Genomic DNA, 12,079 nt, shown 5'->3' with positions numbered 1-12,079 from the left:
GGAATGTGACTGGGACCAGTGGGAATGTGACTGGGACTAGTGGGAATGTGACTGGGACCGGCGTGATGTGACTGGGACCAGTGGGAATGTGACTGGGACCGGCGTGATGTGACTGGGACCGGCGGGAATGTGACTGGGACCGGCGTGAATTCGACTGGGACCGGCGGGAATGTGACTGGGACCGGCGGGAATGTGACTGGGACCAGTGGGAATGTGACTGGGACCGGCGTGAATGTGACTGGGACTGGCGGGAATGTGACTGGGACTGGCGGGAATGTGACTGGGACCAGTGGGAATGTGACTGGGACTGGCGTGAATGTGACTGGGACCGGCGGGAATGTGACTGGGACTGGCGGGAATGTGACTGGGACCGGCGGGAATGTGACTGGGACCAGTGGGAATGTGACTGGGACCGGCGTGAATGTGACTGGGACCAGTGGGAATGTGACTGGGACCGGCGTGATGTGACTGGGACCAGTGGGAATGTGACTGGGACCAGTGGGAATGTGACTGGGACCAGTGAGATGTTGCAGCAGGTTTGAAGAAGCAGATTGGAACATCTGTCTTACCTTCAAACTTCAGTCTGAGGAGTTTTTTAATAAAGAAACCACTGACTACATTTTGACACACACACTCACAAACACACACCAATGTGATATCACTGGAGCCTTTCTGCATCACTTCACTCAGTATAAAAGCAGCAGCTGCCGTTCCACAGCACCCTCCACTCAGGTTTTTTTTTAATTAATTAATTAATTAATTAATTAATTAATTAATTAATTTGTTTGTTTGTTTGTTTGTTTTATTTTAAAATGTCAGCGTTCAGAGGGGCTCCAACCAGTGTGTTCTCCACCAAGTGTGTGCGGGCGAGTCTCACAATGATTGTGTCACATGACAGAACCGCCCCAACAGACCTAAACGCACGTTATTGTTCTCAGCCAGAAGGGAAGAAGAACTGAGCAGGGCCCCTGCGTTATTTCTTCTTATCGTTATAAATTTTATTTGATGTTGATGTTCTTTCATCATCCTCCCAAAGCCCCTCAGTCAATGTGCAAGACGGCCAACGTTGAGGCTCTTTTGCTGACTAAATCTTGACCTTCGTTGGTCTTCTGCTCGTGTCCGCAGCGGCGGCAGGATCGATGTGTGGCCTCCGCGCACACTGCCAAGAAAAAAAAAAAAAAAAAAAAAAATTCACATCAAAATAATTCAGTTTGCCCCGAGTCGTCTCGCCTCAGGTCCCTTGAGCCAGCGGGATCTGCGAGTTCTGATGGCCGAGATTACAGGATGATGGCGGTGGAGGAGCGGGTCGGACCTGCTGGCAGAATCTAAAGAAATACGCGGCAGAGTTTGGCCGCCGTCCAAGTTCAGAGTCGCTTCTGGAAAAACAAAACAAACGGGTGGATATTTCTTTTTCTCTCACTCCCGTCCCTCTTTGCTTCAGGTGTTAAGTATTTTGTCCCCGCCTCCTGGCCTGTGCAGCCCACTTGCTGTTGTGGCCGGAGAAGAGCTGCAGTTGAAGAAGGTTATCTATAATTAAAGATAAGTTGTGAGGGCTGCAACTCCTGCTCATTTTTATTTTTGGATTAATTATTAATCGGAGGAGGGGTGACGGCGCTGAGGCGGGTGGTGCAACCTTTTTCTTTATAAACAATCTGGAGTCTTTTCATTTAACTCCTCAGCAGGAGACTTATTGAAAAAAAAAAAAAAAAGATTAAATTTCTTCTTTTCTTTTTTTTTTTTGCTGCCCAGCTGTTGGGTGTCCGAGGACCCAATCCAACCTTGGAAGAAAAACCCAACAAATAGATTCATAATGTTCATTTTGTCTTCGTTTTTGTTGGTTTTCGTTGTTTCTTTTTTCAAGACAAGGGTTTGTTTTTTTTTCCACGGTCTTACTTACCTTCTTGATATGTCAGATTTGACAGGGTGACAGGTTGGTCGCGCCTCCATAACGTCAGCTGACAAGACGCGTCACACATGCCATCTTGTGACACTTCTGAGGAAGTTCCGCCGAAACATGTCAAGAAGGGAAGACCGTTGGGGAAAACCCTTGTCTTGAAAAAAAGAGACATTTTCATCATCCCGGACATAGAACAGATGAAGCAACGACAAAATGCAAAACAAAGCTGAAATATTTTTTCACTTGTGAAATAAGTCCTGTTTATATATTTATAATTATTTTTCATCTTCCTGTAGAAGTAATTGCTGGGTAGTGTTTTTGTTTTGAAGAGCCGCAATAGATCAAAACAGGCACTTTAATGGTCAGTATATAATTGATAGAGGCCCCCAGATGGAGATTTGCACCAAAGTAGGCCACTCCATAACTTAAGTCTCACCAAGACACACACACACACACACACACACACATATGAGAGAAAATTGTGAAATATTGTGTAGCAGAGAGCATCATTAAGCCCCGAGGAGCTCAAACCGACTGCTGCTACTCAACTCTTCTCGTTTGTGAGCTGCGCCGAGAAAAACAGGCACTTTGTTATTTCAAAGTCTTAGTAAAATTCATTTAATCAGCAATTAAATCTGGTGTATTTTTGGATTTTTCTTTGATTGTTTTGATTTTTCGCCTCAAAATTTTCAGTGTGGTTTTAATCTTTTTTTTTTATTTTTAGATAATTTTCCTCGCAGCGGTCTGATGTGCATTTTTAACGACCCATGAGTTGATACTTTGTGCAATCTAAAGGTCTTAGACCAATGTTACTATTTCTCATCACAGCCTCACACCATTAAATACTCCCCATCAAAAAAAACCCTGCATATTTAACCCTCTGTTTCCAGCCTGCTCCAAGAAATAAAATAACTGAATAAAGGATGGACTTTTCACCTTCCTGGGTGCTTCACTGACCCAGTTAATCCTTTTTTCACAATATAGGACCTTTTAAAGCCATACAATTTTTTTTTTTGTTAGCGCAGTGGACACACCAAAGGCAGTGTCACGAATGCATGTCGGCGGCCTGTGATGAAAGGGGCTCGTCTGTGGGGTTTTGATGATTAAAAATGACCGTGGGGATAAAACAGCCGTGCGTCTGCGGACTCCTCTGCTACGTAGATAAAACGGCGCCACCGGTTGGGAAAACATTTCGCTGCCAAAAAAAAGACCTGGGTTGCGATGAAAGGAGGCGGGGATGGAAAAAAAGAAAAGAAAGAAAGGACAGCAAACAGTGAGCCGGAGCGGCGAGGAGGCCGGAGACATGCCTGAGCATAAAGACCGTTTTTGCCTCATTTGCAATTTTCACCAACGAACCACGTTTGCTTTTTCACACACCTGCCACATGAAAACACCTCGTCGCCTGATGGGATGTCATGTGATCTTGGACCAACCGTCCCACGCCGTCGCCAGCGGCTGCACGTTCTGGTCCGAGTGCTCACGAGAGCCAAGGCTGGACAGCGAGTTGTCGAGGCGTCGATGGAAAAACAGAATTCACAGAGGAGAAAGGAAAGGATTCAGGGGCCCACCAGGCAAGATAGATTTTTTTTTTTTTTATTATTTGATATATTTTTTTTTGAAAAACTCACACTGGCAAGAAAAGCTCAGCTGGAAGCGTTAAAGGTTATTACGGTGGGAGCGACATCAAGGCCCTGGAGAGGTCGGCTGCCTTCCTGGAAGACCCCCACCTTCAGCTCCCTTCCCAGGCCTGGCGCCCGACCGGCTCTTGGCTCCTGGAGGCTTCTGGTCCAGCAGCCCAAACCCGAGAGCGGGGGGAGTGGCCGGGGGGGCAGGTGGTGGTGGTGATGTGGGGGGCAGCGTCGGGGTCGGCAGGCGGGACAAGATGTAAAAAAATAAATAAAAAAAGGACGAGCGAGTCAGAAATCCCCTCCTCTGAAAACATATTTCTGTTTTATTCCAGAGTCTCTTTCTGACCAATTGATGTCTTTGAATTTTTTTTTTTTTTTTTTTGGCCCGTTCGTCTCCCTTGGTGAAGGACGATGCAACGTGAGGCCGGTTTGATGAAGCGCCTTATTAAATTAAAGATCAGAAGGTCAGCTGCGCCTCTGATGGCGATATTAAAGGAGCAGTGCCAAATCATTCCGCTTTTTACAACATAAAACCAAAGACTTGCAATGGGGGGGGGGGGTCAATGTGGTTTTGAATATGCTAAGATGTTTTAATTAAAGTTTCAGGAGTGATGCTTCGCATCTTTTGTGATTTTTCTATTCAAACGCAGACCAATCTTTATACACAGTGACGGTTTTCTTCCTGAACCTGTTACTTTTCATCAGCGCTCACAAAAGGAAGCGGTGCTGCAGGAGGACGAGGAAGCAATTTCTCCACCGACAGCAGTGCCAATAAAGCCGAATGTGATGAAGCCTCAAGAGGAACAGGGTGGCCAGATGAAGCGAGCTTCACTGTTTTTTTGTCTTCCAGACCAGACCAAAAAGGAAAAAAAAAAAAAAAAAAAAAAAAAAATGAGGGGGAAGGGTTCAAATTGCTCTCTAAGCCTGACGGACACGAACTATAGCCGGATTTAACGCCATCGAATCTAGAGACAAAGAGCTGGAACGAAGGTGGAAAGTCTCAATTAGGGAGCGGCTTTATCTTTTTGGATTTGCCAAAAAAAGAGAAAAGCTGTGCTCGAGTCACATGCAGCAGAAGTGTACCAAGGAATAGAAATACATTTATACATGCATAATGTATGTGTGTGTGTATATAATATATATATATTTTTATTTATTTATTTTTCTTTTTTCTTTATATCAATCTCTTTATATATATTATAGGGGAATAATGATGCTGAATGTTAAAATGTTAGCAACATTTTAACAGGCCAGAAGCAGCGCTGGACCACCTCCACCGCACAGCGTTCATTCCCGTGTGCTGCTGCACTTCAGTCTTGGATGGATCACGTCACCTCCCAAGCAGCCAAAAGCTGACTCGGTGCGTCCCTCTGTGGCTGAAGCTGCTGTTCTTGTCACTGGAATTCACTCTGACGGTTTCCTCTACCAGGCCCCCCCCCCCCCCCCCCACCGCCGAGCTCCGCTCTGGAGTTCACCGAAAACATTTTGTCCCCGGATGACAGAAAGGGAGCAAAGGGACGATTATTCAGCGGTAATTACCAAACACGTCTGGTTGTTCAACGCTGATGTGTGACTCACTTTGCCAAAAGTCGGCAGGTTCTCGCCGCGGCCGCCTTCCACAGCTAATCTTATAGTCTGGACACATTTTTTTTTTTTTAAGCTATTGGGAGGATCGGCGTGTTGTTTGGCTCCTTTTCTTTTTTTTGTTCCCAGCTGAATGCAGTCGTGCCGGCAGCCTGTGAGTGTAATTACTCCAGAGGCTGCGTCACATTGTCGCCCATTGTTTGGGGGAGTTTGGGGGATTCCGGCGCCGGCAGGTAATCTGTCGTTGCAGCTGAGTGATCGACTGTTTGATGTCGCCGGAGCTTCTCTGACTTCATCCCGCCCCCCCCCCCCCCACAGCTTGTAACTCATTAGATAACAATGTGCAGCGCATCCGCTCTCCGTCAGGTGCGGCTGTGATTTGCATTTGAATGCGGCTTTCGACGCATTGTGCTCGGGGGAAAGGAGCCAGCAAATGGCTTTTTTTTCTTTTCCTTTTTTTTATTGGATGCGCTCTCGACATCTCTGAAGTCTGACTTCCTGTTTTTTTTTTTTGTTTTCTTTTACCCCCCTCAACTCGAGGACACACGTAAAGCCTTATTAAGGTTAAAGTCCCGAGGGAGGCAGCAGCTGATTTTGCTCCTACAAAAGTAAGTTTCAGTGTTTTGGTAAAAAAAAAACGGTGTTCCGCAGGGAGGATCACTGGGACCATCTGTGCTTCCTTTAGCTTAGCTCTCTTGAAAGCTGATAAATATACTTCCTGTGGTAGTCAGGCAACTTTGTCCCAACAACACAAAGCAGTTCGTCAACGTCTTTGAACCTGATTCCTGCTCCCTCTACTGGCCGTGAAGAGGCTCGACACACCGGAGTGTTTTGCCACAGTCAGGAACTCTCCCCCCCCCCCCCACACACACACACACCAACCTTTTTCCTCCAAAAAACCCATTAAAAAGAGCTGGTGCAGACATCAGTTGCACCTGCGAGTGTGCGCCCTGATAAAGCGGCTGACACGGACTCGCAGCAGTCGAGCGCTCGCACTTGAGATTTTATCACAACGGCTTTCATTCTGTTATTAATGAACATGAGGAGGCATTTTTTCCCCTCCTTGTGTCCATTTTCAGCGGAGGATTGTGTGAAGAGGAGAAACACGGTCAGCTTTTTCTTCTTTTTTAGCCACTGCTGTTTTTTCCTTTTTATTTTGCCGAGCTTAAAATAAACAGAAAGTAAAGTGATTAATGCTTCACATAAAATACATAGATCAGATTTAGATGCTTTCATTCGTGCCGCTCATAGCGAGACTGATGACAGTTTTGTGATTTCGTTCACAACAAAGAGAACTATTTTCTTTACGTCATTGCTCTTAGTTTGAAGCTGAAAGGACTAAAAATACATTCATCAAACTCCAAGATGTCTCGGCTAATTCAGAGATGATGAACTTGCGGCACTCTCTTCGCTGTTAACGGTCCCATTAGCCCTGTGTTTGCAGCTTCCTGCCAAAATGCTACCGTCCGCACCTTCAGAAGGAGACGAAAACAAGGCGGCCTCACCTGTCTGAGGTTGTGGTCTGTCCTCTGAGGTATCAGTCAGGTATCAGTGCTCTTTGTGACATCACAAAGGGCCAATTTCCAAAACTGCATCTTTTAGGACACGTTTTAAGTTCAGCACACAAAACAAGTGAAGGCTACAGCTTTCCTATTCCTGGTGAGCTCATTGACTCGACACACTGTATTGTTTGAAAGCAGTACAGTTAGATTTTGCATAATTTGCAACTTGAAATTGACTTTAATAACGACTCCACATGATTGCCGCCGCGTCTTTGTTTTGCGTCGCCAGTCCGACAGGGAAGCAACACGGTGCCGGATTTACATTTTTATTGTTGCCCGTTTGTTTATTGAAGCTCTCAGCTGGAAGGAGGGAAATAAAACGATAAGTGAGCGGCGCTGAAGGAAGGAAATGCACGGCCGACTCACATCTGCAGCGCAGGAAGTGTCGTCTGTTTTAGGCTGTCGGTTGCTGATTCGTGGGTCTTGGGTCACTTGGGATTTCTGTGCTCCCTGTGTTCCTCGCAGGCCCCGTCGCCGCCCCCGCCCTCGACCTCGCCCTCGCCCTCAGCTAACGAACCAAAGTACGAGAAGCGCTGGCTGGACGCCGCCTCCCTGCCCTTATCCATGGCCAGAGTGTCCAGGCACAAAGCCGGCGCCGACAAATTAAGGTAAGAGTCGTGATGTCATTGACCTGCTGGGGAGGGGGCAAGGGATGGAGGAGGCGGGGTACGAGGGGGGGCGGGAGGTGTCGCAGCTGTTTGGCTTCAGCCGATGCCTCCGGATGTTAATGCCAATATCTATGCACAGGCATAAGCGGCTTTAAAGGTCAGTGCGGCTGCAAAGCTGCGACTCGGGAGGCTCGGCTGGTCCGAATTGTGAATGTGTTAGATTGGTAATTTTTTTGTTTTGTTTTGTTTCGTAGTATCTGGTTCTATTGAATACACATTTGCTGTCAGTCCATCATGTTGAACAGTCCAAACATTTGTTAAGCACATTTAAAAACAGCAGCTGGTGACTGTTGAGTGTGAAACAGCTTCAGGTTGCAAAAAAAAACCAAGGCCAAGTTGAATCATCTGTCCGCTTCTATTTCGTTTTGATTTAAAAAGAATAAATATGAGCTTTTAAAAGTGTCTGGCGTTGGGGAGGTTTACGAGTTTAGCACCATCTCCTCGCTCCTGCACCCTGCGGTCTGCAGCCCTCGGTGCTCCTGCAGGAGTCTGGGAGGTTCAAAAGCCAAGTGGGTAGCGAGTCCACGGAAGCATCTTCCAAAAGAAAAATATTCAAGTAACTGGGGGGGGGGGGGGGGGCGTGCAGGCAGTCAGTAGCCGAGCAGCAGCAACAGCAGCAACAGTGTCTTGGACCAGCTGCAGGCGAGACGCCAGGTTAGGTTTAGGCTACTGCTTTAAAAAAAATTAAAAACAAGAAAGCGCTTTGCAATTAACACCAAGAGGATCTATTTTGTCAGGCTCGGTCAATTTTTTTTTCCCTCCCCTCGGAGACGTGATTGGCAGTCGGGAAGTGATGCGGACTGCAGTCACCCAGAAGTGGAGCTGTGCTCCACCTTCGGGTCGCATCAGGTCACTGCTCTCCAACAGCAGCAGCAGCAGCAGCCAGGAGAGGCAATAAAGAGAGCCGGCCTTTCTGGTTTCGAGCAGCCATCCGTCTCTTTCTGTTTTCAACAGGAAGTAAATTAATGATGGCATTAAGAAAAACAACCCTGTTGCACTTTGTCAGCTCTGACTAAGTAAGTGTGTCGTCCTCTAGTGCCGTTGTTTATTTCCCTTCGACAAAAAAAAACTAGCAAGAATTTCGTTAATTGACGAAAAATAAAAATAATTAAAAAAAAAAATTTTTGTGCTCCAAAGAAAAAATAAGAAAAAAGTAAGTGTTGGAAGAACTAGTATTTATTCATTTCTAGACAAGTTTAGTTCATTTAAAAAATGTTGTTTATCATCTCAAACCCAAACTTTGTTTTGCACCCTCTGTCTGCCTGCGCATGGCAGCAGAACACCGGCGAGTGAATATTTACTGCAGCTTATTGAAAACTATTATTGCCCCCTTTGTCATTAGTTTCAATTCAGATTGGAAAATAATTAATGGCCTGAGTGGCTTTCTCTTCCTTATCGCGTCTCACGCAGCAAGAACCTGGTCGTCTTCAGGGCGGGTCTGCCTGCGCCTGGGTTTCAGGTGAATTCCGCCGAATGAATGAAACTGAAAATAAGATGAATGTAAAAAATGGAGCCGTGGAAACTCCGCGGAGGCAATTAAATACATTCTTAAAGCCGTTTTTACGGACACCGCGGCGGGTAATACAGAATTCGAGCACTTGGCAGCAAACAAAAATGAGAAAAATATATGCCCTGCTGCTGCCGGCCAGACAGCTCAAAGGTCAATCCCTGCCCAGCAGTTTGTTGCTGGAAATAGAAATAATATATAATTCTGATCTTTTATTGGCCAGCCTGTTTTAACTTTATTTTTTTCTGTTGTCTCACTGGTGTGTAAATTTTATTGTATTGTACCGTTATTAATGTAATTATTATTATCATTGCTGAGGATTATCATTATCATCGCTGACAACGCTGGTTTCCATGGCGTCGTCAGCTGGTGTGCGGTGAGAAAATCTTTGCCTCTGATGGTTCTCGGCTCCGCTTCGTGTGTCGACCAACGCAAAACTCCCGAGTTCACGCCGACGCCGAGCAGATAATTGGCCTTCGCCCCCTCCGGCACTCTGCCCCCGATAACAAGGCCCGGCAAAGGCGGGAACGTCGCCGGCTAAAGCGCCAAACCTCGGAATGTTTCCGCAAGAAGTTCAGGTGTGGCTGCAGACGGATGCCACAGGTTCAGCCCCCATCCCCCAAGCCTCAGCTTCTGATTGGCTAGTTTTTTTTTCTTCGGCAGTCCACCTCATCCAGCGCCCCACACAACCCCACCCCCGCCCCTCGATCTCCAGGATCTGGCGCCGTCGACGGGTTGCCCCCCCGCCGACATCATCTGATGAGACTTGTGTGGTTATTCCGGCTGCGGAGCCGAGGTCGGAGCTCCAGGATTGCTCCGTCGATCCTCCAGCTCCCTGCTGGCCTCCATCTAATCTGTGCAGCACGCAATTCAAATCTGCTCCAGGAGGGGGATTGAGGGAATTCCTGCGTCGGCTCGAGGCGGAAGGGAGTCTGCAAACAAGACGGCGGTGGAACGACCTCTGTGGCGAGGAGGCATCCACACGCATTTTCCTGAGGTGTCAAACAAACCATTTTTTTTTCTATTGAGGCTTTTGACTTGCGTTGCTTACAGTTACAAAAAAAAAAAAAAAACAGAAAGAAGAAAATGTGTCTGCCTAGCACCATCGCCCTCAAGAGTTCTTTTTATGCTGCTGAGCAAAAGGTTTGAGTTCCTCCCCCTCCTCCTCCTCCACCACCTCCCCCTCCTCCTCAGGAACTCCTTATTTCCACCCTTCAGCCTGTCCGCGTGCTTGTCTTTCCTCTGCCGCTGGATTTGTTGCTGCCCGGTCAGCAGGAGGCGACGGCGGTGCAGATGAGCGGGAGAATGAATCAGCCGGAGCCTCGGACCTGCGGTGAGAGCGACGAGGCTCCTGGTGTCCGTCGCTGATGAATCTCCCGCCGTCGGAGATCTTCCTCTCGCGCCCGCAGCCCGGCTCCTCCGCGCTCCCCCCCCCCCACGCCTGCCCCTCCTCCACCGAACCCTCGCCTCCCAATCGGGAATCGATCCGCTGCAGCTATTACCTCGTTCGTTTCAGGAGCATGTTGTCAACGATAAACGGATAAATGGAGCAGATAAATGAGTCGTCTAATGGGCCCCGTGTCTGCACATGCTTGCAAATAAAGTACGCTGTGTCCGCACAGCGTCACAGCGCCCCCTGTGTCATGTTACTCTGAGTTGTGAATCCCCGTCTTTCGACGCTGCTGCCGGAGATCCATAAATTCGCTCCTTCCCTTTCTGCTCCCAGCAATAAATAATGAACATTAAATAGCGGTGAACGGATGAAGCTCAATGCTAACATTAGCAGAGCCTGCTAAAGCAATAAAGAAAACTGTAAAATGCCGGTGGCCCCCTTACATCGGCTACAACCTCCTTTGCTGATTGTTGCACTAGAGGACATGCAGGGAGCCGGTTTGTTTTGGTTGCACAAACGGAGCAAAACTGCGACATCTAGTGGCGAAACCCTACTGTGAACAGCCCTTTTAAACTGTCATTTCGACGACATCGGACCCCCTGTCGGCTGACAGCGGCTCCAAAGTGCAGATTCAGGCAGATTCCTTTTTTCTGGACATCTTATACAGAGTCCCGAACGTGCATCAGCGACGCACAGCTGCGGGAAGCCGACCCGGGTCACAAACGTTGCCACGGGACAAATTTGCACCCCTGTCAAAATAAAAGTGAAGAGAAGAGAAGTGCATTTCAAGTCCGGCGAAGCTCATTCTTTGAGAGTCAGCGGCAGAAGCGGAGATTTTAACAAGCCTCTCGCAGGCACAGCGTGAGCGACGCGACGCTCGCCAGAGGAAGCGCCGGCAAACGCCGACATTGTTACTTTGTGCAACTTTGGAGGAAGTGCTGCGCGTCAAGCTGTGCCAGAGCATCTCCGTCCTCCCGCTGCGCCTCCTGCTCTTCCTGGGCCTCGTTAGCCTCCGGCTCACGTCGCTTCCACCGCGCCTTCCTTTTTCACCTCGCCGCGCGCTCAGCGAATATTAGCAAGCAGAAAATACACGATCCAGAAACCAGAATCTCCAAGCGCAGGTGCAGAACCGCTGGCCGGAGACGCCTGCTTGCCAAAAACTTCACTGTCTTGCAAAGAGCACCGGGTTGGACACCAACTCTCCTCAAAGAGGACCCCAAAAAAAATCCAATTGCCCATTTATTCTGGCAACCAACTTCACGAGAAGGTTTGCAAGCTGCGGAATTCAGGCGGATGTTGGGAACCGGGATTTTTCTTTTGCATCTGGGTGAAAAAACTGTGAATGTCGGTCCGTCTCTGCCCTCACGACCTGCCACCGCTAGCTGAGGAACAGGAAGTATTGACCTGCAGTTTCTCTCTTAATTGCTGCCAACCTGCCTTTTTGGTCTTGTTGGGACAGTAAAACTGACGGGAGGTGGGAAAGAGCGGGGGGACAATCAGACAACCTTGTGGTATAAAAGACGTGATTAAACATTAATTAAGACTCTGAGGATGTGTTAGCACGTCCCCCACACCGCCACCCCCGCTCTATAATTAGGTGTGTTGACAGAGACGCGGCGGTAACCGGCGACTCCGCTCTGTGCTTTCAATCGTCTGATTTTGACCTCTGCGCCCTCCTCCAGGTCCAACTGTTTTGAAGTGTTTGCCGCCAACGGCGCCGCCGCCAATATTCTTCAATTTTGCACCGCGGCGGAAAGCACAGACTGGCTCCAAGCAATATCGACAAACATCAGCGAGTTGACGCAGGAGAAGGTGAGTTCGCCTCCGAACGGCAGCGGCT

The 12,079-nt window shown here is 48.1% G+C and overlaps 1 protein-coding gene across 3 annotated transcripts in view; it reads left to right on the top strand.

The window, feature by feature from the left end:
• The window catches only part of sntg2 (syntrophin, gamma 2), a 64,251-nt gene that overhangs the window by 34,535 nt on the left and 17,637 nt on the right, over positions 1-12,079 (top strand). For all 3 annotated transcript variants that reach the window (XR_012926416.1, XM_076023443.1, XM_076023444.1), the window contains 2 exons: positions 7,137-7,279; positions 11,922-12,051. Coding sequence is in view for 2 of the 3 variants with exons in the window: in XM_076023443.1 (XP_075879558.1) it covers positions 7,137-7,279; positions 11,922-12,051 (273 nt within the window). In the remaining variant the exon portion in view is untranslated. The remainder of the gene's footprint in view (positions 1-7,136; positions 7,280-11,921; positions 12,052-12,079) is intronic.

This window comes from Nelusetta ayraudi, unplaced genomic scaffold (assembly GCF_046127955.1).
Source record: "Nelusetta ayraudi isolate G7.1 ecotype Tasmania unplaced genomic scaffold, CSIRO-AGI_Nayr_v1 ptg000015l, whole genome shotgun sequence".
NCBI lineage: Eukaryota > Metazoa > Chordata > Actinopteri > Tetraodontiformes > Monacanthidae > Nelusetta > Nelusetta ayraudi.
This window is presented reverse-complemented; position numbering and strand designations above follow the sequence as displayed.